This window comes from Episyrphus balteatus, chromosome 1 (assembly GCF_945859705.1).
Source record: "Episyrphus balteatus chromosome 1, idEpiBalt1.1, whole genome shotgun sequence".
Taxonomy (NCBI): Eukaryota; Metazoa; Arthropoda; class Insecta; order Diptera; family Syrphidae; genus Episyrphus; species Episyrphus balteatus.
In genome coordinates, this window is record NC_079134.1 from 118,907,450 (window position 1) to 118,932,000 (window position 24,551).

General features: G+C 30.3%; 1 protein-coding gene across 2 annotated transcripts; it reads right to left on the minus strand.

The window, feature by feature from the left end:
- Positions 1-8,767: 8,767 nt before the first annotated feature.
- LOC129906261 (SNF-related serine/threonine-protein kinase) lies at positions 8,768-22,541 on the minus strand. Of its 2 annotated transcripts, none has more exons than XM_055981933.1 (8): positions 22,222-22,541; positions 21,806-22,030; positions 21,483-21,701; positions 21,231-21,406; positions 14,974-15,331; positions 14,775-14,906; positions 10,719-10,845; positions 8,768-10,662 (listed from the first exon to the last, which is right to left on the minus strand). In XM_055981933.1, the coding sequence occupies exons 1-8, from the start codon at positions 22,224-22,226 to the stop codon at positions 9,397-9,399; spliced, it is 2,508 nt and encodes an 835-aa protein (XP_055837908.1). In that variant the 5' UTR covers positions 22,227-22,541; the 3' UTR covers positions 8,768-9,396. The 2 variants fall into 2 exon arrangements, with proteins under 2 accessions (XP_055837908.1, XP_055837907.1); XM_055981932.1 differs by lacking the exon at positions 22,222-22,541 and adding an exon at positions 22,098-22,126.
- Between the last annotated feature and the right edge of the window lie 2,010 nt (positions 22,542-24,551).

Sequence of the window (24,551 nt, forward strand, 5' to 3'; positions counted from 1 at the left end):
CTGGAGCTTGGATTTTTGGACTTTGCTAAAACTAAAATTTTTGTTGATAATCGTGGTGCACTGTGCTTGGCAAATGATCATGTTTTTCATGCACGCACTAAACATATCGACATCAAACATCACTTTGTTCGAGAATCTGTTGTTGCTGGGATATTTGTGTTGCAACATATACCAACTGATCAGATGACTGCAGATATTCTTACCAAGCCGTTGAGTCGTGAAGTTCACTCGAAATGTACTGAAGCACTTGGATTAAGAAAACTAAATTAATTTCTTTATTGTTAACGTTTGTATTGAGAGGGCGTGTTAAATATTGGTCTTTAACAATATATACGTTTACAATAATTATTTACTTTGATATATTTACTGTACTAAATTTATGTATAGTGTTTCTGATAATTATGTTTTATTAATTTTGTAATTAATATTTTTCATTCAATCAAATACTTTTGCTCAATAAACATTGTTCCTGTTTGTATTATAAATATTCTTTTTATTAAGAACATTCTTCTTTTGGGAACCTGCATAATATTTCACAAAATTCACAGTCTGGACAGAAATAGTATAAAATGAGTTTTAAAAATTTTTTTTTCGCCTATTTTTAACTTTGAAATCGATTATTTCAAAAACTATTGGTTATATTATATTGATTTAAAAATTAGAATCAAATGTACAATTTTTCCTTTCGGAAATGGTATCATTTATTACTGTAAGTGTTGCCGTTGTTTTTTAATAATTTTTTGTTTATTTTGGGCAATTCCATGGTAACTCACGTTACATTCATACATGGAGAAATAAAGAGTTAAAATTAATACATTACCTTTGATTTCTGTAGCAATGACCAGCGCTGCAGCTGAAAAAAAAAAAACTCAGAGCCACCTAAAGAAGTAAAAAAAAAATCGCATATTGAAAAATATATAAACATTACTGACTTTTAAAATAATATAATAATTAAAAAATAAGAAAAAAATAATAATAGAAAAATTCATTTCTTATATGTATCTACTTGCGATACAGGTACTAAAAGGCAAGTTTAGGATTCGAAATAATAATCAAAGTGAAAATACAGGCGTGAGATGGACTGCCGGGCGGGGCCCGCCCCGGGGCAAAACTAAATTGTGGGGCCCCTTTACCAAGTTGAACATTTTGTTAAATATAACTTTTAATTTTTTTAACTTGCAGCTGTAAATATAGAATGAGTCTTACACTTATAGCTACAAAAAATTTAATTGAATAAGCCTTACTTTAAGTTAAAAAATAAGCATTTTTGGCGAATTCTATTTTATCAGATTTCCGGTTAAGCCCCGATGCGTTTTTTGTCCATTTTAGCCAGGTCGTAACAAAAAAACACCAAATATCACAGAGTTGTTTCCCAGAAATATTAAAATGTCTGTTATTGATCTTAGCACTTTTTTTTATTTTTTTTTTTTGGCATTTTTGCTTGGAAAAGCAAAGACTCAGATAGTCCGACTTACGACAACTCGAGTCAGGTATAGGCGTTTTTTTTTTACGCAAAAACAATAACAAAGATCACTTACTTTTTCGCTTTCCCAGTTGACACCAAAGAATTCCAATCAACATAACTAACCGAATACTCTTCACTCTTCTCAAGTCAAGAATCTAATAAGCAAAGCACACTCCAAGCTCCAACCACCAACCAATAACAAAATCCGTCTATTCTTGAAAAAATTAAACCCGAAAACATACAAGCCTACCTGAGTTCAGTCTTCAGTTGCGTTGAATCGGATTGTCTGAGTCGGGTTACAAAATCGTGTTGCGTTGAATCGGGATATAAGTACCCTTTCCAATGCAAATTTCTCCGAAACGGCTTGAAGGATTTTTTCTTAGATAGTCTTGTCCAAGGTTGTAAAACATTACTTTTTTATTGCATTTGTTTTCCATTACAAATTTAAAAAAAAAATTTATTACATATAAAAAATGTTTGCATAAAAAAAAATTAAGAAAAATTTATATTAACAAAAAAATTGATTGCAAATAAAAAATATTTGCATTAAAAAAAATTAAAAAAAACAAAAAAAAACTTGAGTTAAAAAAATATTATTTGAATTGGAAATAAAATTTTTATCGCAAATAAAAATGTTTTGCATTAAAAAAAAATTATTATTGGAAATAAAAAATTTTCTGCATTGAAAAAAAATTCAATGCAAAATGTGTGCACTATACATGTTTTTTTATTTAATATTCGCCGAATTTCTTACAATTTTGACTATTTGACCATACACTACATAGCTATGTATGTCAACTATAACATTGAACTTAAGGTAAGCCCAAATAGTCAAAATTGTAAGAAATTCAACGAATAAATTCTTATATTTATTAACAAAAATATTTAATGCACCCATTTTGGATTGAATTTTGTTTTCAATACAGAAACTTTCTTATTTGCAATAATTTTTTTTTAATGCAAAATATTTTTATTTGCAACACAAATTTTATTTTCATTGCAAACATTTTTCATTGCAATAACATTTTTTTAATGCAATTTTTTTTATTTTCAAGAAATATTTTTCAGTTGCAAAAAAAAAATTTTTTTTATGCAAATTTTTTTCACTTGCAATTGCAATACCTTAATATTTTTTTTTAATGCAAATTTTTTGTTTGCAATTAAGTTTTTTTTTAATTCAAATCAATTTTTTTTTTCAATTGATATTTTTACAACCCTGGTCTTGTCAGGTAATGATTGAAAGAATAAGATTTCTGAAAATAACTTTGAAGTGTACATTGTCCTGAAAAAAAAATTATTTTTTATTTTTATGGTAGATAATTTATATCAGGGATATCTTCTTTACCTACGTCACTAAATATTGTAATTCATATTGGGATTTTCTTTATCAATAAAAGTCAAAAATGTTTAAAGCGAAGTTATATACATTAGGATGGCCCTTATTTGGGACATGCAGTTGGATAGCCGCCATCCGGTTGGATATACTGAGAAAAATGTTCCCTAATTTCTTTAGATTTTTATTTTACTCCCTTTCTCTGCCGGATTCAACGTGAAGTTTTTATGTAAAACGTCGCCGTCGTTTCCTTTGATTTTTTGAACGTAATATTCTAATTTTATATGTGGTTTTCCGGATTGTACAGGAAGACTAGGCGGTTAAAATAAAAATTGGCAAAAATTGGAGAATTTTTTGTTCGCTATTTTGAACAGATTGATGGCCATCCACCGTGAAATTTCGGCAAAAAATAATATAAAGACCACCTTAATATACATACATACTCTTAAACAAATCCAAACGACCTTATCATCAAGCATTATATTCGTTTGGCTCTAAAGCATCAATTCGAGTTCAAGTTTTTCTACAACCCTGACTGGTCAAGGAAAGTCTAAATCTATTTTGGGAAGAAGGGTTTTAGAAGAAGCCATTCATTTTTTCTTTCCTCTGTGAATAAAAAAATCAAATGAGCATACAATTATTTGGTCTTAACTTCCAGTTCAATCAATTGACGAAAATAATTGATTTTATGTAGGTAGTTATAATTTTGTCATACAGCACATTAATTAAAAAAAAAAACTTTTATTGCTTCTCTATTCAACTTTAATATGTATAAATGTTTTTTTTTTTTTTGTCATGTAACTATAATCCAACTTTGAAAACAAAAGTTTTTCATCCACTGTTTATGAAAGCTTTAAGAATTTTACCTAGGTTTCTTGTCTTGCCTTAAGAGATTAATCTAATAATTCAACTTTAACAGGCTATATTTCATATGTGATCAGAAAAAGGTTTCCTGATGAAAAAGTTGAAGCACGCTTTTAAAGAAATAATAACATTAAGTAATAATAATAATTTGGTAAAGAACAATCTTTGGGAAAACCGTAAGACCGGTTCTACGACTAACCTACCTGTTCAATCATTCCTGCGTGCGTCGGTGTAATTTAGTGGACAGGAATGGTTGGGATAGGGATATACAATTTTTCGTACAAAAAGGGACACACATAATTTTTGAATTACAGCTGCGAGCAAAAAAATAGCAGCGATTTGAAAAATATTTTAAATAAAGCATTAAACATTAAAAGAGCTTTGATTTTGGAAATTTTTTTAAGTTAAACTCCTTAAGTTTCATTAAAATTTAAATTTTAGTAAAAATGGAATTTAATTTATTTCTATTAAGCTAAGAAATAATCCAAAAACAATATAAGCCTCAAATTTAAGCGAGCAAAATAATAGCAGTGATTTTCTTTTTCTATTAAATTTAAATAAAACATGGGCGAAAAAAGTTCAATTAAACGGTATTTTATTAGAGAAAATGTAATATTCGCTCCCCCATGACCGTTATTTTTAACTACCGCTTAGTAACGACCTTCCATGAAGTCGTAAAGTCCATGAGATCTTTGAGGTGCTATAGATCACCAAACCTGCTCAACAACGGTTCATAGCTCCCGTTATTTTAAGTTTTGGCTCAAGACACATCTTCTTTTATATCCCCCTAAAGTTTCTAGAAGGGATAGAGGTCTGAAAGACTGAGCAGGTCACTTAATGACCTCAATCTTAGTATCTTGAAACCATTGCCTGGCTGCTCTGCTAGTGTTTTTTGGGTTATTATCCTGTTGGAAGACCCATTTAAGCTTCATTTGGTGTCGGAGTAATAGCAGCATAATGTTTTTCAAAAACTAATTAACTTGGAGGATCCAGTATAAAGTTTAAGGGATACTTCTGCTACTATGGACTTGGCCTCATATCTTGTATCAAAAGTACAATTATACAGCTCTGGCACCTGAATACTTTGCAAAACATTATGCTGCTATTAATCCGACACCAAATGAAGCTTAAATGGGTCTTCGAACAGGATAATAACCCAAAAAACACTAGCAGAGCAGCCAGGCAATGGTTTCAAGATACTAAGATTGAGGTCATTAAGTGACCTGCTCAGTCTTTCAGACCTCTATCCCTTCTAGAAACTTTAGGGGGATATAAAAGGAGATGTGTCTTGAGCCAAAACTTAAAATAACGGGAGCTATGAACCGTTGTTGAGCAGGTTTGGTGATCTATAGCACCTCAAAGATCTCATGGACTTTACGACTTCATGGAAGGTCGTTACTAAGCGGTAGTTAAAAATAACGGTCATGGGAGCGAATACTACATTTTCTCTAATAAAATACCGTTTAATTGAACTTTTTTCGCCCTTGTTTTATTTAAATTTAATAGAAAAAGAAAATCACTGCTATTATTTCGCTCGCTTAAATTTGAGGCTTATATTGTTTTTGGATTATTTCTTAGCTTAATAGAAATAAATTAAATTCCATTTTTACTAAAATTTAAATTTTAATGAAACTTAAGGAGTTTAACTTAAAAAAATTTCCAAAATCAAAGCTCTTTTAATGTTTAATGCTTTATTTAAAATATTTTTCAAATCGCTGCTATTTTTTGCTCGCCACTGTATATAGGGAGTCCCGTAATTTTAATTTTATTTTTATTTAACAAGACATTTTATTTTAATTTTAAATTTTCATGTAATAGATTAAGTCGACAAAAATATCCATTTATATTTTATAAAACCATCCCTTTAGTCAGTAGAAATAAGTTAGACCCCTTCTGAGCCAACAATCTAGTTATAGTTAATTATAAGCCTAGTTTTAAGTCAATTGTATATAAAACCTAAGCAAAATAAAAACAAACCTTAATCTAATATGGAGTCCCGTAAGTAGGTAGATAAGGAAAATTTAAGCGGTGATTCTTGGGTATAAATAAATAAATGCGACACCCCAAGGCCTAGTGGATAACAATTCTCTACCATTCTTGTATGCAAGTAATTAATAAAAGAATGGAAGGAACGTACAATTTACCACCAAATCCGAGCAGATATTCACTTTTTCATGACATTGATACTCTTGGAGGCTTTGTCAATTCCTTGCAAGGTGCAGCAACCCTATAGATTTTTTTTTTTGTGGTGGAGGCTGGGAATCGAACCCAATGACTTTGGCGTCATTACGTGGTACTACGGGTTTGGGTATATTAAAAAAAAATTGTCTACAGTACCGCTATATTGACATTCGGAGGATAGCGGCAAAAAAACTGCATTTTATATATCTAAACCATTTCCAATTCATTTTTATACTGGATTTTACTATTACTTCGCACAATGACATCAGTGCATAAAGCTGTGGCAACAAGGAAAAACAACATAAGTCAGTGTTTACAACTTTTCAGGAGAGCGTTTGAAACTTTGTGTTCCAATTACAAATCAATGCTAATGTCACTTTTCTTTTACCTGTAAGGGTTCAATTATAGCTATCAATAAAATCCAGCAGTAAAAATTTTGTTTTGCTATTTTGAATACTTAAAGATTCTAAATATTGATGAAATAAATTAAAAACACATTTTCACTAACTTTTTGAAAAAGAAGCAATGCATTGGGTGTTATATTTTACTCAAAAATTCATTTTATAAATTTTACTGATTAAATTTCATTTTAATGAACAGTAAAATTTATAAAATGGATTTGTGAATAAAATTTAACACCAAATGCCCTAATTCATAAACCGCTTAAGATAAAAATATGGTAGATTTAATCGCTTATTGTGCATCAGATTTTGTAAAAAAAAAAACACAATTTCGACATAAGTTGACTTATGTTGTTATTTCTTGTTGCCACAGAAAGATAAAGCGAAGAACCAATCTCAGTTTTTTTTTCCCATGGATTGACGTTAGCTTTTTCTTGGCGGATTGTTGTTTCGACCGCTGTTTTTCATAAAATAAACTTTTTAAATTCACTTTCACACTTTCAATTGTTTATTTTTGTAAAAATGTATTAACAACGCAAATTAATAGATAATAATAAACAGTTTGCGAATTTAATACACAAAATAAAAACACTTTCTCTAATGCGCGGAAGTTTACAAGAGATATGTACCTAATAGAGTAGGTAGGACCTTCTTAGGTGTTTTTTTTTTTTTTTTTCTGAAATATGTATGTTTCTAACTTTCTGCATACACAAATTACACTTCAGTACATTTAAAATGTATGTATTTTATTTTATTTCGGAGATTAAGAAAAGAAAAACGTGTTTCCACATGCGTTACAAAACAAATCGAATGAACAACATTCCTGTCATTTGGCAGGAATGTTGGAAATATTCGCTTCGGCATCATAAGGAAACCTTGTAAGCTTATAACTCCCAACATCAAAATTTTACAGGAGAGACAAAAGAGTAGAAAACAACAGAGTAGTTGGGGAGTAAAGTGCTGTACAAAATTTGAATTTAATGTCGTTTTCGATTGGCTCTCCGGAAGCGTCCGGAATCATTCAGAAGACTTCTGAAACCGTTTTATTGGCATGAAAATTACAGCCAGAACGCTTCTCAGAAGAGAAATTCTCTTCTTGATTTCAAATCAGAATCATATCAAGAAGCACTAATACATGAATACTCACATGTCAAAGATATACTCAATCATTGTTTTTTATTATTTTTCATTCAAATTTTTTTCGTTTCTGAAATTAATTTGTTTATTTATTTTCAAACAAATAAATTAAGCTTTTGATTTGTTGAATATTAGGTACTATTTTCTTCACATATTAATTATTTTTCAAGTCTTATGCCATATTTGACATTTTAAATTTCACAGAAAAACAAACACAAACACAAAAAAAATAGAATTGAGTGGAAGCAATTCAAACTATTTTATTGGATTTCAGTATGAGTGAATCCTTGAGTGATTCCAATCGAAAACGACATTAGTCTATTTAGAGTTTTCGAAATGACTTAAAATTTTAAAAGTCATTTTCGAAAAAAGGTGGAGTTACGAGGTTTCCTTATGAGACCGACGATGTGAAATCTTAAACGATCGACTTCGTATTCCATAATCAGGCCACTGCGATTGAGACGATATTCAACGGCAGACCTGTTACAACTTATCTTGCCCAAGAGATTTTGACTTTAAACGACAGATAACAAAATGTAATTTTAAAAATGTCTTAACAAATTAATTTATTCGGCCCACAAATAAAAAATTTCATACAAATTGCCACTCCAATCGGATTTTGTGATTGTTTTTTCAAGAATCGTAGAAAATTTTCGATACTAATGACAATGCCGATTAAATAAAATCCCGAGGAAATAAAATAAAAAATAAAATGTTTAATTATAACTACAAGCAGATAAAGGTCATGTTTGAATTTGCTCGAATAATAGTTTTGTTTACTTTTTTAAATGTTGGTGTTCGGCCACACTAAACGGCAGAATACCACATATTCGGCAGCCGAACATTCGACCAACTATTTTACTCCTACGTGAATTTTGGAATGTTATGAACTGCCTTATTATATTGCATTTCACGTGGGGTGAAAGCTTAGTTACATATATTTTTTTTTTAATTTTCGTGTGAGAGACTATTTTCAGAAGTTGGAATTTTTTACGAAGATAGACGTCACGTAATCTATTGCTACGAGCGAATGCTAAAAAAAGTTTTTATTCAACACAACTTACCCTTAGTAAATAAAATAAAATTTTTTTAATAAAAATAGTTTTTGTAAGATTTTGTAACATCATTTTAATTCTCTTTTCGGTATGATGTTCGGTATTCGGACGAATGTGGTGAACTCTTCGGAATACCGAATATCAACAAAATAGGACGAATACCGATTAGTGGCCGAATATTCCCATGTTTGGGAAATAAGTCTGAAAAAATCATACAGGAACATAAAGGTGGAAATTGCAATAAATTGGGCTCTAAAAGATGTTTTTTTTTTGGAAACAAAAATATTCTTGTTTAACAATTTATAATTTAAAAAGAAAACACTTGCAAAGCTTCTTACTTTGTATTAAAACAAAAATTTATTTTTATTGCGATTACACCAAAATTGGAGTCAGAGTTGACATACTTCCAAACAATTTCTGCAGTAGTGGATGACCTTCAATAAAGAAAGCATATGTGAAAGAAAAATGGACAATCCGTTTATTCGTACAGTTTCGCACGACGATGACCTTTATTCAAAAGTATGAAGTTTTTGAACTTTGTCGGTTTTGCGTGGTGAATAGAGATTCCGAGTATGTACGAGTAATGTATACGTTAACAATGAATTGCAAATTAAATTTACAAGAGCGTTTTGACGTTCTTTTTGTAATTGATTTTGATTTTTTTTTTTAATTTGCAGATGTTGAATATTGGTATGGAATGCGAATTTAATTCGATACGAGAAAAGTTGTCATGATTGGTTATAAATATTTTTTTTTTACAATATAAAAGATCACAAAAAAAACAATAAGATGAAATTAAACTAAATTTTGAATTGAAATAAATTCTTATTATTACTAAAATAAGCCTTTGGCGAATTAATTACACTACAAATGAGAATAAATGTTATATATGAGAACATGATTAAACTACACAAACAATTACAAAATTAGTTAACTTAATTTTTTAGCGTAATATTATAATTAAGATAAATTAATAACTGGAAAGTACTTTCCAAGCCTCCTTATTTTTTTCATGGTAACAGAGTACTTTGAGCCTGTGGTTTGAATTGCTTTTGTCACATTCATTCCGATATATAAGTCTATTTCTTCAATGGAATTCATATCACACATGTTCTGAAGGGCACCAGAATTTGGTTGTTCTTGGCTTATCTTATCTTCACTGGAGGAAATCATTTTTTCAATCGACCATGTTTGTTCTGGGACCGAATTATAATTTATTGACATGTTCTGAAATTGTGTGACTACAGCTGAACCTTCATTATTTAAATTGTTACAAGTTACATTGTTGTAACGGTGGTGGCGATGTTCGTACTCTTGAGATTCTGTTATTCTATCAAGTGACTGACTTTCGCGTAGTCGTCTCCTTCCACCTACTTTTGGCAAGCAATTCTCCATTAAAGAACAGCCTTTCTTTTGTTTGGAGTGAGAATTTGTAGGTTCACCTGTCTTTGATTGTTCTTCTTTTTTGCTAGAAGTTGACTTTTCATCTTTGGAATTGCTCAACACAATATTTGTGTTGGTCTGACCCGATCCGAAGTTAGCTTGATCCTGTGAGTCACTTGAGTCATCATAAGAGTCACGTCGATTTACTCTGAATCGATTGGGTGTATCTCCCCCAATTTTGTGAACTTTCTTTTTCTTAGATTTTGTCTCGTCGTCGGATGCCTCTGAACTACTACAAGAAGGTGTCCTCATTTTGTTTAGTTTTGTCCGCCTATGCATAAGTACTGGATTTTTATTTCTCATTTTACTAATTTCTAAATCTTTAATACCGGAAAGGTCATCATGCTGCAGCTCTGGCAAGTCTCGTTCAACAATTCCTCCAGCCTCCTGTCGCTCGCTTATGGGGGGATTTGATTGATGGACTTTCGACTGTTTTAAAATATCACTTTTTCCTGGAGATTTCTTTGGCATGTTGGGATCTTGTGACTTTTTATTAGCATCTATATTGGTACTTTGTTGATCTAAACGTAAGCTATCCCACTTTTCTACTCTGTAAGTATTTTTTGAGCTTTCATTTGAAGCTATTGGTTTAATAACTAGTTTGGACATATATTGCGAATCTACGCCGCTACTGCGTTCTTGCGAAGCTCGGTTTATTCTTCCGTCAGATATTGAAGCCCGACGATTGCCTGTTGAAACCTTCAGTTCAAATTTGTCTGGGCATTCACAAGCTTCTTCTTCGTCTTCTTCCTTAACAATGCTACATTTTCGGTTCCTTTTTTCCTGAAATATTAGTCAAGTTAACAAAACTGATTAAAATTCAATTTTTTTTTAATTACCGTTACTGCTTCTGTGGTAAATTCGATCGAATCACATACTTCAATGCTAACAGGGACCAAGAGCTTATTGTTTTGGTCAGTTTTTAATTTATTATCTTCGGGAATATTGCGATTTGCTGATGAAAGTCTGTAAAACATTTTGGTTTATTAGAAAACTGATAGGAATATAAGAGAATATAATTCTATAATTGAGATTTTATATGTATATTAAGATATTCTCATTTCTTTTAACTGTTTCAAAACCAAACTAAAGGTTTAAACTGACTTAAAATAATTCTACTTGGCTGGTGTTGGTCATATTTATTTGCGTGCGTTTTTTATGATTTTTTTTTTTTTGACTGGATGAAAGGAAAGTAGCAAAAAACTTCCTCAGTACACTGCGCGTCACATGGATAAAAGCAAACATTTTACAAAAGATAAACTAAGCAGATTTTGGATTTTGGATTTCTATGGTCTATGGTCAATTTAATGAACTAGAGACTAGACATTGATGAAATGTGGTTTCAACAAGGCAATGCCAAAGCGACACAGCGCATAGCGGTTATTACAACCGACTTTTTTATTAATTCGATAAAGATAAGCTAAAGCTAAGAGTACAAAATAATATGGCTCAAAATCACGGAGGTTGGAAATTTCATTATCTGTTTTATAAGAAAAATAACTCATACTTACTCCTAGAGCGTTCTCGGAAATGGCGTTCGCGAAAATAAAGTTTTGACCTTTAATATTTTTTATTTTTTTTAACATTGTAAAACGAAAAAAAAAATGTTATAGTGGATTCGATTACCTATCACATAATTGACAAAAATTATAATTTTAATCTAAAATCATTGCCAAACTGGCGTTCCCGGAATGACGGTTAATTAATGTACGCTACTTGAAGGTAACATTGAAACATAATTTAAACATTGATTTAATTATTTTATCCATGGAAATGATTATGTGAAGATAAATTAGTTCGATGAGTTACCGAAAAGGCATTTATTAACACCACCTGCACGCTATACAGGGTGTCCTGTAGAAAATGGATAATCCTGAAATGGCTGATAGGTGCACTTTTGACTGTTCTGAAACCGAATGGAAAAAGTTTCTATCGCAACCAGTTTAGAAAATATTAGCTTTTTTTCGTTCAGTGTACTTTAAATTTCATCATCTTACTTTTTCTTTAACCACAACCACGAATGAATGAATTTTATAAATTTCTTATTTTTATAATTTTCTACAATAATTGGCTCACTACATAAGAAGTTAAAAGTTTTTATAACTGTTGCATCTTTCTTTAAAAAAATTTTGAAATTTGTTTTTCGATACAAAATGTGAAAAAAAAAATTTATAAAAATTTTTAAACACCTGTGGTATAAAAAAATCAATAGAAACGTAAGTGGCCAACTTTTTTAAAAATATGCGCGTCCAAAGGGGATTGCAGAATGGTAAAAGTTTGTATCAAATCTATAGTTACTAGGAAGTTATTGGTATCAAAGTGCAAAAAAAGCCTATTAATTTAATAAATGATTTTAACTGCAAAATCTTAAATTTTTCACATTGCTGACACAAATGCATGGATTCCATCAGTTTTTTTAATCAGTCATATTTTACAATAATTCTTCCTACACATAGCTATTAAAAAAGAGTTATAACCGTTGAACAATGGCTATACAAAAAATTTTGCATCGAAAAACAAATTTCAAATTTTTTTTAAAGAAAAGATGCAACAGTTATAAAAACTTTTAACTTCTTATGTAGTGAGCCAATTATTGTAGAAAATTAAGATGATGAAATTTAAAGTACACTGAACGAAAAAAAGGTAATATTTTCTAAACTGGTTGCGAAACTTTTTCTATTCGGTTTCAGAACAGTCAAAAGTGCACCTATCAGCCATTTCAGGATTATCCATTTTCTACCGGACACCATGTATAGTTTATAAATTTTATTAATTATTTAAAATTTTTACTTAAAGGCCTGATGAAGGGGATAACCATCCCTGAAACGTTGCGCCAAAAAATAAAAGAATAAAATTGACTTTAAGCCTACAATAAAAAAATTTATTTTAAATATAATTTTGATTATTATCATAATTTTTCTGCGGAAAAAATTAATAAAAATAATGCTTTTTGTTAATTTTTTCCAAAGCATATATAAATATTTGAAGATATTGTTCCCAGGGGGGTTTATACTTTAAACTTAATTGACTTTTATATGGTTTTAGGTCATTTGAATTTCCGTTTTTGAGTTATGGGAAGGCCTTATTTGAGTATATTTGATGAAATAAAAAATACATAGATGGAAACTTTTCTAACCAAAACATATATGTATGTATATTCCGAAATGCATGGCTAATAATTTAATCGATGATGACTCCTTTAAATTAATGTTGTTTTGGCGGGCACTGTTTTGATTTAAAAAAATGCCTGGAAATCAAATTTTCCAACTCCATGATTTTGGCCCACATACTATTGATTGTTAATAATTCATAAAATCATAGGTTATATGTATGAGTTTTAATAAGTTTACATAACTTATCCTTGGAAGTTTCTCTCTTCACGCTATTCAGTAAGTTATTGAAAAATGTAGTTAGTAACATCGTATGTCACAAGTACAAAGACCAGAGGAAGGTACATGTTAAAAATAACATCTCTCAAAAAATAGAACGACTCAATCGGTATTGCCATGTTCAAAGGAGAGATCTTGAGAGCCCCGTCAAAAAGGCAATTTCATACATACAGTTTTTTTTTTTTTCAAAACTCAACAAACGCCAAAAATTAATATTGGTATCAACATTTTTGGCATACAAATAATATAAAAACTAACAGTTTTTATTTAAAAAAAATTAAGATCGTTCTTTCAACAAAATGAATGGAGGATTTGTAAAACTCAACAAAATATTACGAGATTTTGCAAAACTAATAAAAATTGCTGGTTTTTGTTTGCCAAACTGAAAACAGTTTACCACTTGTCGGAGAATTATCTTTTCTTAAATATCATAAATATATAAATGGGTTGTTTGGTTTAAATTAAAAAAAGCTTATATTATAAAATTAGGTAGTATAAAAGTGTACTTTTGGATTTGTTTCATATTGAAAAAAACGCGGTGTTTTCGTGTTCATAATAAGGACGAATCGTTCCAAGCCTTAAAATAACAGTTGAGCCTATAGATTAGCTATGCAGGAAAGGACAAGCCCTCGTTTCCACTTTTTGAATAGTCGGTTTTGTATTCAAATGGGAAACAAAACCTACTCATTGAAAACTTAAAAAAAAAACATTTGTTGAGTATGTATTGCAAAAATGCTCCTCAATTTCTGTTTCACATTCATACAATGCAATCATTCAAGTAAAACACGAATTGGAGTATAAACATTCAATCACAAAATTATTTTCATACCATTATCTTGTAGTCCTTGAAGTCTTAATTTGACGTTTGCATTTGAACCATATAAATGAGCGCCGAAGCAATGAATGTTAAATGTTTACGTATTATGATTAAAAAATAAATTTTCTTTTGAATTTTTGCACATTCATGGCTACCATATTTTTAAGATTTAATTTTGTATCCATTACACACCCTACGTAAATGCTTTCAACGCAAATAAAAGATTCATTATCCATTTTACATCAATACCATCATCCATTACAAACTTCATATATTTAGTCTTAATTACACTCACCTTAAGCTTGTTCATTTTCAGTACACATCAATTCTTTTTAAGTCTTCATTCAATTTTTCACACATAACATATCTTCACTTTTTAATCCACATAAGTAAATCAGACTATCATCTTCAAAAAACTTCATCCTGTAGGTAATATCATAAACATTTTTTTAAATCTTTTACAAAAGAAACAAATTGTTAACTTTTGCATCAGATATTACACCATTCACTTTTCTTTGACTTCTAGTGATAAGATAAGATTCAAATCATTTCATTCACGATGACACATATCCTATAATATTTCAAGGGTCAATTTCTTCTTCACAAAGGGGAAAATTATTGTACCGGAGAATAATTTTATTTGTTCTAATGAACAATAAAAAAAAATAACATATTATAACACTTCTTACCTTCCAGGGCTCGACGGAAATAAAAGTGGGCGGTGCTTCTGAACTTGTTCCTGCCGCTTTTGTCTAAGCCTCCTTTCAGCAAGTAAAAAATACGTTGCTGTAATATGATTATATTTGTTCCTATCAAGAGACCTGTGAGAAACACACATAAGTAAAATATTATAACCTATAAATAAATATTTAAACAATTTCTACTTACTGCATTATGTCTTCTTTAGTGGCTATATTGCCATTTATCATCTTTTGTATAATAAAAGCATGATCGTCTTCACTGACTTGTTCGCGACTAACTAAAGGCAGGTGATCCAACAAAGGCTCTGCTCCAGTAGAATTTTGCTTTAACCAAACATCTTGTGCAATTTGTTCCAATGTTGCTCGCTTTTCTGGATCTCGAACTAACATTGATGCTATAAGTCGTCTGCATGTGACAGTGACATGGCTTGGCATAGAATATTTGCAGTCCATAATCATTGTGAGGGTTTCTGAATCATTTGCTTTTTCAAAAGGTGGTTGCCCACAAACCAACATATATAAAATAACACCCAATGACCAGATATCTGAAAAAAAAAAATAGCATTTATTAAAATATTACCCTGCAAAGATTTTGAGTGGAATAAAGAAAACCCTAATAAAATAATTTTATTTTGTTTTGTTGAACTGCAATATTTGCATCGTTTAATTATTCAAATAGGCAAGTTTTTGAATATAAATACATAAGAGATTTAGGGCGGAATTCAGAGTCGTTACTTAAGCAAAAATCTGACAAGAATTTTCTGAGTCATTTACATCAGGATTCCCTCAGTTGCTATTCATATGCTAAGATTCAAGAAGCACTTACGTTTTATTTAGCGCCGTTCAGTATGCATTTAAAAGTCCTTAGGTCTTACAGGCATATACATAGTTAAAATTATTATTATTACTAAAAAAAAAATTAATGGTCGTGAGGCAAGGAAAAAAATATCTCTTATTATTCCACTGAACTTGAACTTCAGACGTCAAGAATGGCCGTTTTTAGAACTAAATGAATATTGGATAAACTGTTCCTGAAATCTCTAATATTTTTTAAAACTTACACTAGATTATCCAGCAGAACCATGCATATCCTCACAAAATATGTCCAGCCAAATATTGAAAATTGAGAGTTTCTTGAATATGTGCAATTTAAATCAGACCGAAACTTTTAAGAAAGGTCTTGGGGATATTAAGTTCCACAATATAACAAGTCTGGTGATTGATACCTAAATACCAATCTTTTAACAACTGTAGGGAGCCATTTTGCTCAATTGTATAAAGAAATTATACAATGTAATAGCGGACTGATATTGTTCAGCTTTTAAGAATAAAAAGGCCAATATCCAATACTTATATTTCTAAATAAAATACTTTCATGGACTCATTTGCTTTTTTTCGCCGAAATCGAGTACCACTTGTCGCACAGAAAAATTGCAAAGGCCTTTCTGAATTATCTTTTTTTCTTTAGTACATCAATTTGTTATGGGATTAATATTTTCAGAGTAACACCACCGCAAATGGTATTTTTGTATGTTTTTAATAACCGTTATTTGAGAAATAATGCCTTATTTACAATATTGCGAGACGAGAGGGAGACGAGATTTTATGTGTGTTCAACGACGCTGTTATGGACTGTTCCAGACATAAAAGAACAGCTTTTTGCTGTTCATTGAGGTTTTCCTGTTCTGAACTCTTCTAGTTTGCTGTTCATTGACGCTGTCTAGAACAGTTTAGAACAGGATTTTCTGTTCTTGCTTTTGAGTCAGATCAGGTTAGAACAGATTCATGAGAAGTGTCAAAAGCAAAGCTGTCATTTTTTACTTGCGATATAGGTACTATAGGGCAAGTTTAGGATTCGTAAAAAAAATCGAACTCGAGATAACAATTTTACATGACATTACGATGATGGAGAATGCCAAAAAAGTGGGTCCGGCAATTCTGTCTGTCTGTCTGTCTGTCTGTCTGTCCGTCTGTCTCTATCTGGAGCTGCAGCCTAAACGAGTGAAGTGATTTTCTTTAAACTTGGTAGTTAGCAGTTTTTGGTGATTCCCTAGAGGGGAAATTGAAATTTTTTTTTTATGACCAAAACTAACGGTACCTGCCATATAACGGAAATAGAAAAGTTAATTTTTTTCAAAAACGGCTCTAACGATTTTGATTAAAATTTTTGTGTGTAATACTACACATAAGGGCCAACTTTTTAAATAAAAAAAATATTTTTTGTACCGTTATTAACGGTAGGTACCTGTCATAGAACGGTTTTTTTCGTTTCTGAATATCTCGTACAAAATTAACCCGATTTAAATGAAAATTTTTATACAAAAGTGTGTAAGTAAAGATAATATTAAAATTTTGGAAAATTTTCAAAAAACGCATTTTTGGTTTTTTAAAAAATATTTCAAAATTTTTTTTTGAAAAATCAATTTTTTGAAAACGGATCAATGAAAAATTTTGAAATTTAGTTTTTATGTGTAAATTAATTATTTCTTCAAAATGGCATACCAACTTTTTTTTTTGAAAAATGTTAAAAAAATTTTATATATAAAAAATTATTTTTTTAAAAAACGGCTCCTACAATTTTCAAAATATTTTTTCTAAAAATACCTTTTTATACGAGAAATAAAATGGCATATTTCGTCGCCCTAGTATTGAAGTGCCGTATACGCCATTTTTACATTTTTGGGAAATCGCATTTAAATGTTCGGAAGATAATTGCGAAGGAACTAACCGCTGGTATTTTTTGATATTTTAGTATGATATATAATTAAAATGTGTCTTTTATATACATGTTATTGGACATCTGCAATTCATCTAGTTGTAAAAATATTAAAATTTTTGTCCAAAATGAGTTTGCCGTATACGCCATGAAAATCAGAAGTTTCTTTTATTCATATACACGTACGTCATAAAAAAACATAACGTACGTCAAAACAATTCTCAAAATTTTCTTGGATTGCATGAAAAATTTGACGTAAATGCCAAAATTTCTTGTTTTTGTCAAAACAATAGTGAATATCTCGGCAACGAAAAAAGATAGAAAAAAACGGATAGCAGATTTGAAAAGAGCAACTTCGAAAACATACGACTGCATACCTAGTTCAAAAAATGCAATTTGGCGTATACGGCACTCCAATACTAGGGCGACGATTTGTTTTTTTTTTTAAGATATTTTAAAACGGAGTTTTATTAATTATAAAAACAGATTTAATTTTTTTATACTACTTATGAAATTTCTTCAAAATATCGAATTTTAAATTTCTTGAATAAAAAGCTTTAACATTATAGTTACTTTAAGCATAAGAGCAAGTACGTGCGACCCCAGTCGTGCAATTTATTTTTTTATTTAATTGTGCGAATATTTCTCGGGTGCTCGTGGTTTTTATTACTAAATACAATTTTTAATTATATTTTTCGCAGTAAAAACTCAAAAAAAAAAATAGATACAATAAACGAGAAAAGATAAAAAAAAAATTCATATAACTAATTTGTTTTTTTTTTTTATTTTGACAACTCACGAAACTGTGCTGTCCTGTCATGTTCTGATCTACAAAAATCGTCGTTGAACACAACCTTTTTCTTGGTCATTTAATCCTTTCGAACCCAAGCTATGAAAATCAATGTCAAAAACATCACAACTAAGAAATATGAATAGCAAAAAGCTATTTTCTTAAATAATAAATAGCTAAAATAATGTGTCACTCTCTTGTTGCATGTAAGTAACATGCACTGCCTACGACCAACACAAAAAGTCGGACAACTGGGAAAATAATTTTTTATAGAACAATAATGTATGCTACTTCTTCTAATTTTTTTGTCATTTTCATCAAATAAAATTTTATAACCCAAAACTGAAACAAAATATTGTTTTAATATTTTTTCTAGGTCGTTCATATATCAATTAAGCAATTTCAATAGAAAATAATGATCTTTAACACATTCAAAAAATTTAAAAATTGAAAAATGAAGTAGGTAAAGCTAGAATTTCGGCTGTGAAAAACTAACCGGATTTTTTAATGGATATATTTTATTTAAAGGATATATTTTGTCCAGAAACCTTTGTTTTCGAAAACTGCTCGGCATCAACGAAGCTTGGACTCGGCCAAATTAAATAAAATAGAACTAGGAATATGCTCCTAGTCATTTTTCAAAGCTACAAGTGCGTTAGTTGCTGAGGTCTTCTCTACCTGTCACTTAAAGATGGCTCACAAGTTTTTAATCGGGTTCAAATCGGATAATTGTTACGGCTATCCAAAGCCAGGAGTATTGTCTACACCGAACTACTGGTTTACGAGCTTTTAAGAATTTTTGGCATCATAACTTGCAGAAAGAGGCATTTCTTTCTCCTCTAATGGAGCCATTATCGACTCCAACATGTCTCTATTCTAGAAATGATCCATAATTCCGTTGATTTGGTGTAACGGGCTAGAGCCTACAGCTGAAAAAAAAAACAAACCATCACTGGTCCTTTGCTATGCTTCACTGTACGGAGCATATTTTGTTGGTTTCAAACATGTCCATGTTTGCGCGACTGGCTGCCGTTTTACGATCAAAATAAAACAAGTTAAAATTGCTTTTATCTCTAAAAAGCATATTTTTCCGTTTTGTTTTCAAGCAATTCAGATGATTTTTTGTAAATACCACCATGATGAAGTATTTTTATTTTAAAATTTAAAGTGTTTCTTAAGATCCATTCATTGCCTACTTTTTTAGACAATGCTTAGAATAAAGGAATGGCTTTTTTCGAGTGGAAAAAGATTAAGACCTAATCTCTCAAAGCCTTCCTAACTGTTTTTGATGTTGAAGGCAGATTAAGCTCCTCACAAATCGTTTAAGAAGTTGCAAAAGGATCTTTTATCAAATTACTCTTTATTCGCCTATCAGTTTTTAGGGATATTTTGTTATAGCTTCCACCCAAGTGATCTGCTAAAACTGATTTGGCTCTTTTTTACTTCTTGACGATATCATACTCACTTGACGTTGCAATTTCCAACATCCCAAAGGGATAACATTTTGTTTTATTTCGGATTGAAAGTGTTCTACGACTTAGTAACGAATTTTATGACCTTAATGCCTTTTTTTCCGTTATTTCATCAAATAATTTATACAATTCACAAAGCTAACAACTTTGTTTGTCACCGCAAACAAAAAATTTACAGAACTGACGCTTAAAACAGCTACCTCAAGACCGAGAATCGAAATCCTTGAAAAATCCGGTTAGTTTTGCACAGACGAAATTCTAACTTCCCCTCATTTTTCAATTTTTAAAATTTTTGAATATATTAAAGAACATTATTTTGTGTTCAAATTCCTTAACTGATATATTAACGATCTAGTAAAAATATTTAAACAATATTTTGTACCAGTTTTGTGTTATAAAATTTCAATTGATGAAAATGACAAAAAAAATCCGGAATGTTTTTAGCAGCACTTTATAAAAAAAAAATTTTGCAAAAAAAAAGAAAAAAATGTGAATTTCAGTCCCTTTTTCGATAAACAAAAATTAAAGGTATGATATTTGACTAACTTTTTGTAATAATCCAGTAACTAGGCATCATTATCTTTCAATTAAGCCATTGAAACCTAAAAAAAATATTTAATGGAATATTTTTTACGAATTTTTAAAAATATGTTACATGAGAGTAACGGGTTAAATTGTAAGTCATTTGGTAATGTGAAGGTTTTTTTGGGTAATTGTCTATTTTTGATAGGAAATAGAAGAATGTGTGTAAAATTAAGGAAATTATTTGGCCAAACATCGAAAACTAGATATCAATTTTACTCTCGCAACGCTCTCGTTTAGTCATCTCGCAATAGTGTGAATCAGGCATAACTGAAAACGAGATACGTTACACCTTTGTGGTGCTCTAACTCTGAAAGTATAACTCTTATAGGAAAATATAGGAAAATGACGTATAAATAGAAATAAAAACAGTTCCAATCAGAAAATTCCTTGCAAACTTTCTGTGCGACAAGTCGTTCTGGAAATATTGACGCTCACGCGTTTCACTACTGCATTCAAAATAAGCTGACTTCTAAACTTTAATCAGATTTTTCCCCATATTGAACTACAAGTAATGTACAAGCAATTTATATTAATTTACAACTAATTTGTAATATTTTAGCTATTTTTTAGTATCCTGTATACTTTTACTTATATTTTGTAATAATATATTCTCACTAGCTTATAAGATATTATATCTTATTGTGTTAACTAAATGATAATAAAATTTTAGTTCAAAATTTAATTAAACGCAACTAGTGCGTATATTGCCTCTTTGATAAATGAGTTATAGCTATAAATTATATATATATATATATTTTTTTCAATTGAGAACTACTTTATAAACGTGTTTAAATCATGGAGTTCAAACCAAAAAACTAACAATGTTCAGCAATCCGATCAATAAACGCCGACTAAATTTAAAAAATAAAAGTATACCTTACCAACAGCTTGGGCATCATAAGAATCCCCCAAGAGAATTTCTGGTGCAGAATATGCCAAACTACCGCACGATGTTTCCAGCTTCTGTCCCGGCAAGAATTTATTACTAAATCCAAAATCAGTAAGTTTTACAACACCCGCTTTTTCAAAAAATACAACATTTGCTGGCTTTAGATCTCTATAAAAAAAAAAACAATCATCAATTATGTAAACAATAATCAACTAGAAATAATTTAATATAATACAAAACAAACCTATGAACCACATGCAACTGATGACAATACGAAATAGCTCTAACAATCTGACGGAAATATTTTCTAGCCAAATCCTCAGACAAACCACCCTCGTGCTTCATTATGTAATCGTAAAGATCACCACCATCTCCCAATTCCAATATTAAATAAAGCTTTGTTTGCGTGTCAATTACCTCATATAGTCTCACTACATTCGGATGCTGTACAAGTTTCATGCACCTTAACAAAAAGCCAATATAAAATTTATATATAGTTATAAATTTCTTTCTATTAATAAGGAATAGCAAGCAACTCATTGAGCTGAACTCTCTTTTACAACCTACCGAACTTCTTGAAACAGATGCGCCTTGGATACTTCATCCAATTTTGTCTTGTCAACCACTTTGACGGCGACCTTTTCTCCCGTGAATACATGTCGAGCGAGTTTAACCACGGCAAAGTGCCCAGATCCCAGTGTTCTCTCCAAATCATAAAGCCCAGCTATTTTACCATCGTAGGACACAGAATGATGCTGTGCGTGTCCACCTTCGGGCGTATGCATTTTTAAACTGTCAATTTTTTAATTAAAATTAATATTAAATTTCTTTTTGTTACAAAGATTTTAATTATAAGCACATTATCTTATTCATTGAACAGAAGAAAATATGAACTTTCAAAAACCTGATAGATCCTTAAAAGCAAGAAAGAAAGAAAGAAAAAAAAAAAAAGGTAGAAAATAAAATTAGAAAATGGGACCAACCTCATTTGGAACTAGGTTTGAATGCATTAATATTATAATTCGCTTTTATCCATACGAAAAAAACTAAGATTTTAACACAAATATGACGATTTTTTCCAAAAACAATACACAGTAAAACAGGATGCACAAATTTTTTATTTATTTATAAAATTAGGTACCTACAAATTTGAAGAAAAAAAAACTATGTACATATATCTTTTGCAATCTATAAAAAAAAGTGTTCCACTATAGATTTTGTGTGCGGATGGCTGAAGAGAAAATTTTTGCTTCACTATTTTTTTTTATTATAAAGTGATGTATATTAACTAGGACAAGACAGCACCAAGAGAAAAAAACACTGAAATCACAAAAAAAAAAATAAATGTTAAGTAGTAGCAAAAAGAAAATTATTATTGATTTGATTGATTGATAAAATTTACTTTTTTTAACAAAGTTATATCGCAGCAAAGGTAGACCGAAATGAGTGAGAAAACGTACTAGGGATTAGCCAGTGATGCCATAACACACAAAACACAATTTAATTGGTGAAAAGTTAGTGATGATAAAGTAATTTGAACGATTCGTTACTTATTTAGGGCATTTATGTAACGAGTAAAAAATCAGTTTTATCAGGTTTTACATTCAACGATTTTTCAAGTGATGTTTTTTCTTTAGTTGCCACCGAGGATTTTTCTAGATCAGAACAGGACAGGACAGCACAGTTTCTTGAGAAACGTCAGAACGAGTTAGAACAGTCATTTAGGGCCAGTTGTACAAATATTAAATCCGTGGTTCAGCAACTTTTATCTTCTGAAATCGGTGGTAGGGTTCCGGTTAAGCACTGGTGCAAGGAACTGATTAAGTTTTTGATTTCATTAATGAATATACTAGGATGGCCTAGTGGGTTGAGTGGCGGACTGCCACCAAGTAGGTACGAAGTTCGATTCCTGGGTGTGGTAAAAAAATTATATACTTTTAAAATTATTATCAATAAATATACTAAAAACTAATGGAATAATAGGTGTGTTTTTTTGTTTATCTATATAGATTTTGTGCAAAAAAACGACATCGAGATTTTTGAAATCAAAACAATTTACGTGTTAAAAACAACAAAAACTTTATCTGTATAGATTTTTTAAAAATCCAGATAATTATCCAGATTTTACTTTCTCTCGATAAAAACAGTAGTGCCAAGGTAGTTTTATTGTTGTGTTCATACAGAAATATCTAAAAATATTAAACAAAAAAAAAAGTGGAGAAAACAAGGTTCGAAAAAAACTCTCATAGAAAAAAATAATCGAAAATTTGTTTGGTATGGTTGCATTGAAATCTTAATATCTCGAGATATACGCAATGCACTTTTCAGATAAAAGTCTTAAATGGATCCTGATAAGATTGTGGAACAGATATGTATATAAAATTACCAAAGTTTTTTCGAAAAATTAGGAATAAAAATAAAAAGGTTTTCACATTTGATTTTTAAAAAATCGAAAAAAAATTCAATATGGCTACCTTCAAACGCTTATAACACAAGAACGACGCAACTAATGTTAATGGTCATGGTCTTAAAATGTAGCTAAGAATATACAGATAATTTTTGGTTTTTTGTGAAAAAACAATTTTTTTGAATCCAACATGGATGCCATGGCCATATGAAAATTTTTGTTTGCATCCAACATGGATGTAATGGCCTTCCCACTTCGGAGTTAAAATAAAAAAAACAAAAGCAACATTTTTGACAGACAGCTGCCAAAGTATATGTACAGTGGTGCCAAATGTTTGCATGGATTTCAAAAATCCCGATGTCGTTTTTTTGCACAAAATTTATATAGATAAACAAAAAAACACACCTAGTATATATAATTTCAGGTCAAAAGATAAAATTCATGATTTAAAATCAAATAAAAACTAGTTAAAAAAGAATTCTTTTTTGTTTTTGTAGTTGTTTTTTTAATTTCGATAAGACATGTATTAAAGAGCTATACAAGCTCTTCCGAAGCTATCTGTCAAATCTCAAAGCTTCGGTAGAGCTTCGGTAAAGCTTCGTTTAAAATGCTTATAGAGGGTCAAACTTGTATAACGTTCTCCTTTTTCCATGCCCAACAACCTTACTAAAGTTTAAAAGAAGCTGAAATGTAGCTTTTGTAATACCTTAACCGAAACTGAAATGTTAGTTGGGCTCTCAATGCGGCTTTGACATCAGCTTCGTGTACGCTACGTAGAACTTGCTTTATGGTGTTTTCGTTTGGTAAAAAAATCAATTTATTTTTTTTATCTAAATCTGTCACAATACTAGCTGCGTTCCTTTGGAAATATTTATCTACTTTTTAGTACCCGACAAACAATTTTGG

What these genes read in the sequence shown, in the direction of transcription:
- LOC129906261 (XM_055981932.1), bottom strand. An exon ending in ACTAAAGAAGACATAATGCA is followed by an intron (nt 14,907 to 14,973) that starts GTAAGTAGAAAT and finishes TGTTTCTCACAG; the next exon opens with GTCTCTTGATAGGAACAAAT. An exon ending in TTTCCGTCGAGCCCTGGAAG is followed by an intron (nt 10,846 to 14,774) that starts GTAAGAAGTGTT and finishes AATGTTTTACAG; the next exon opens with ACTTTCATCAGCAAATCGCA.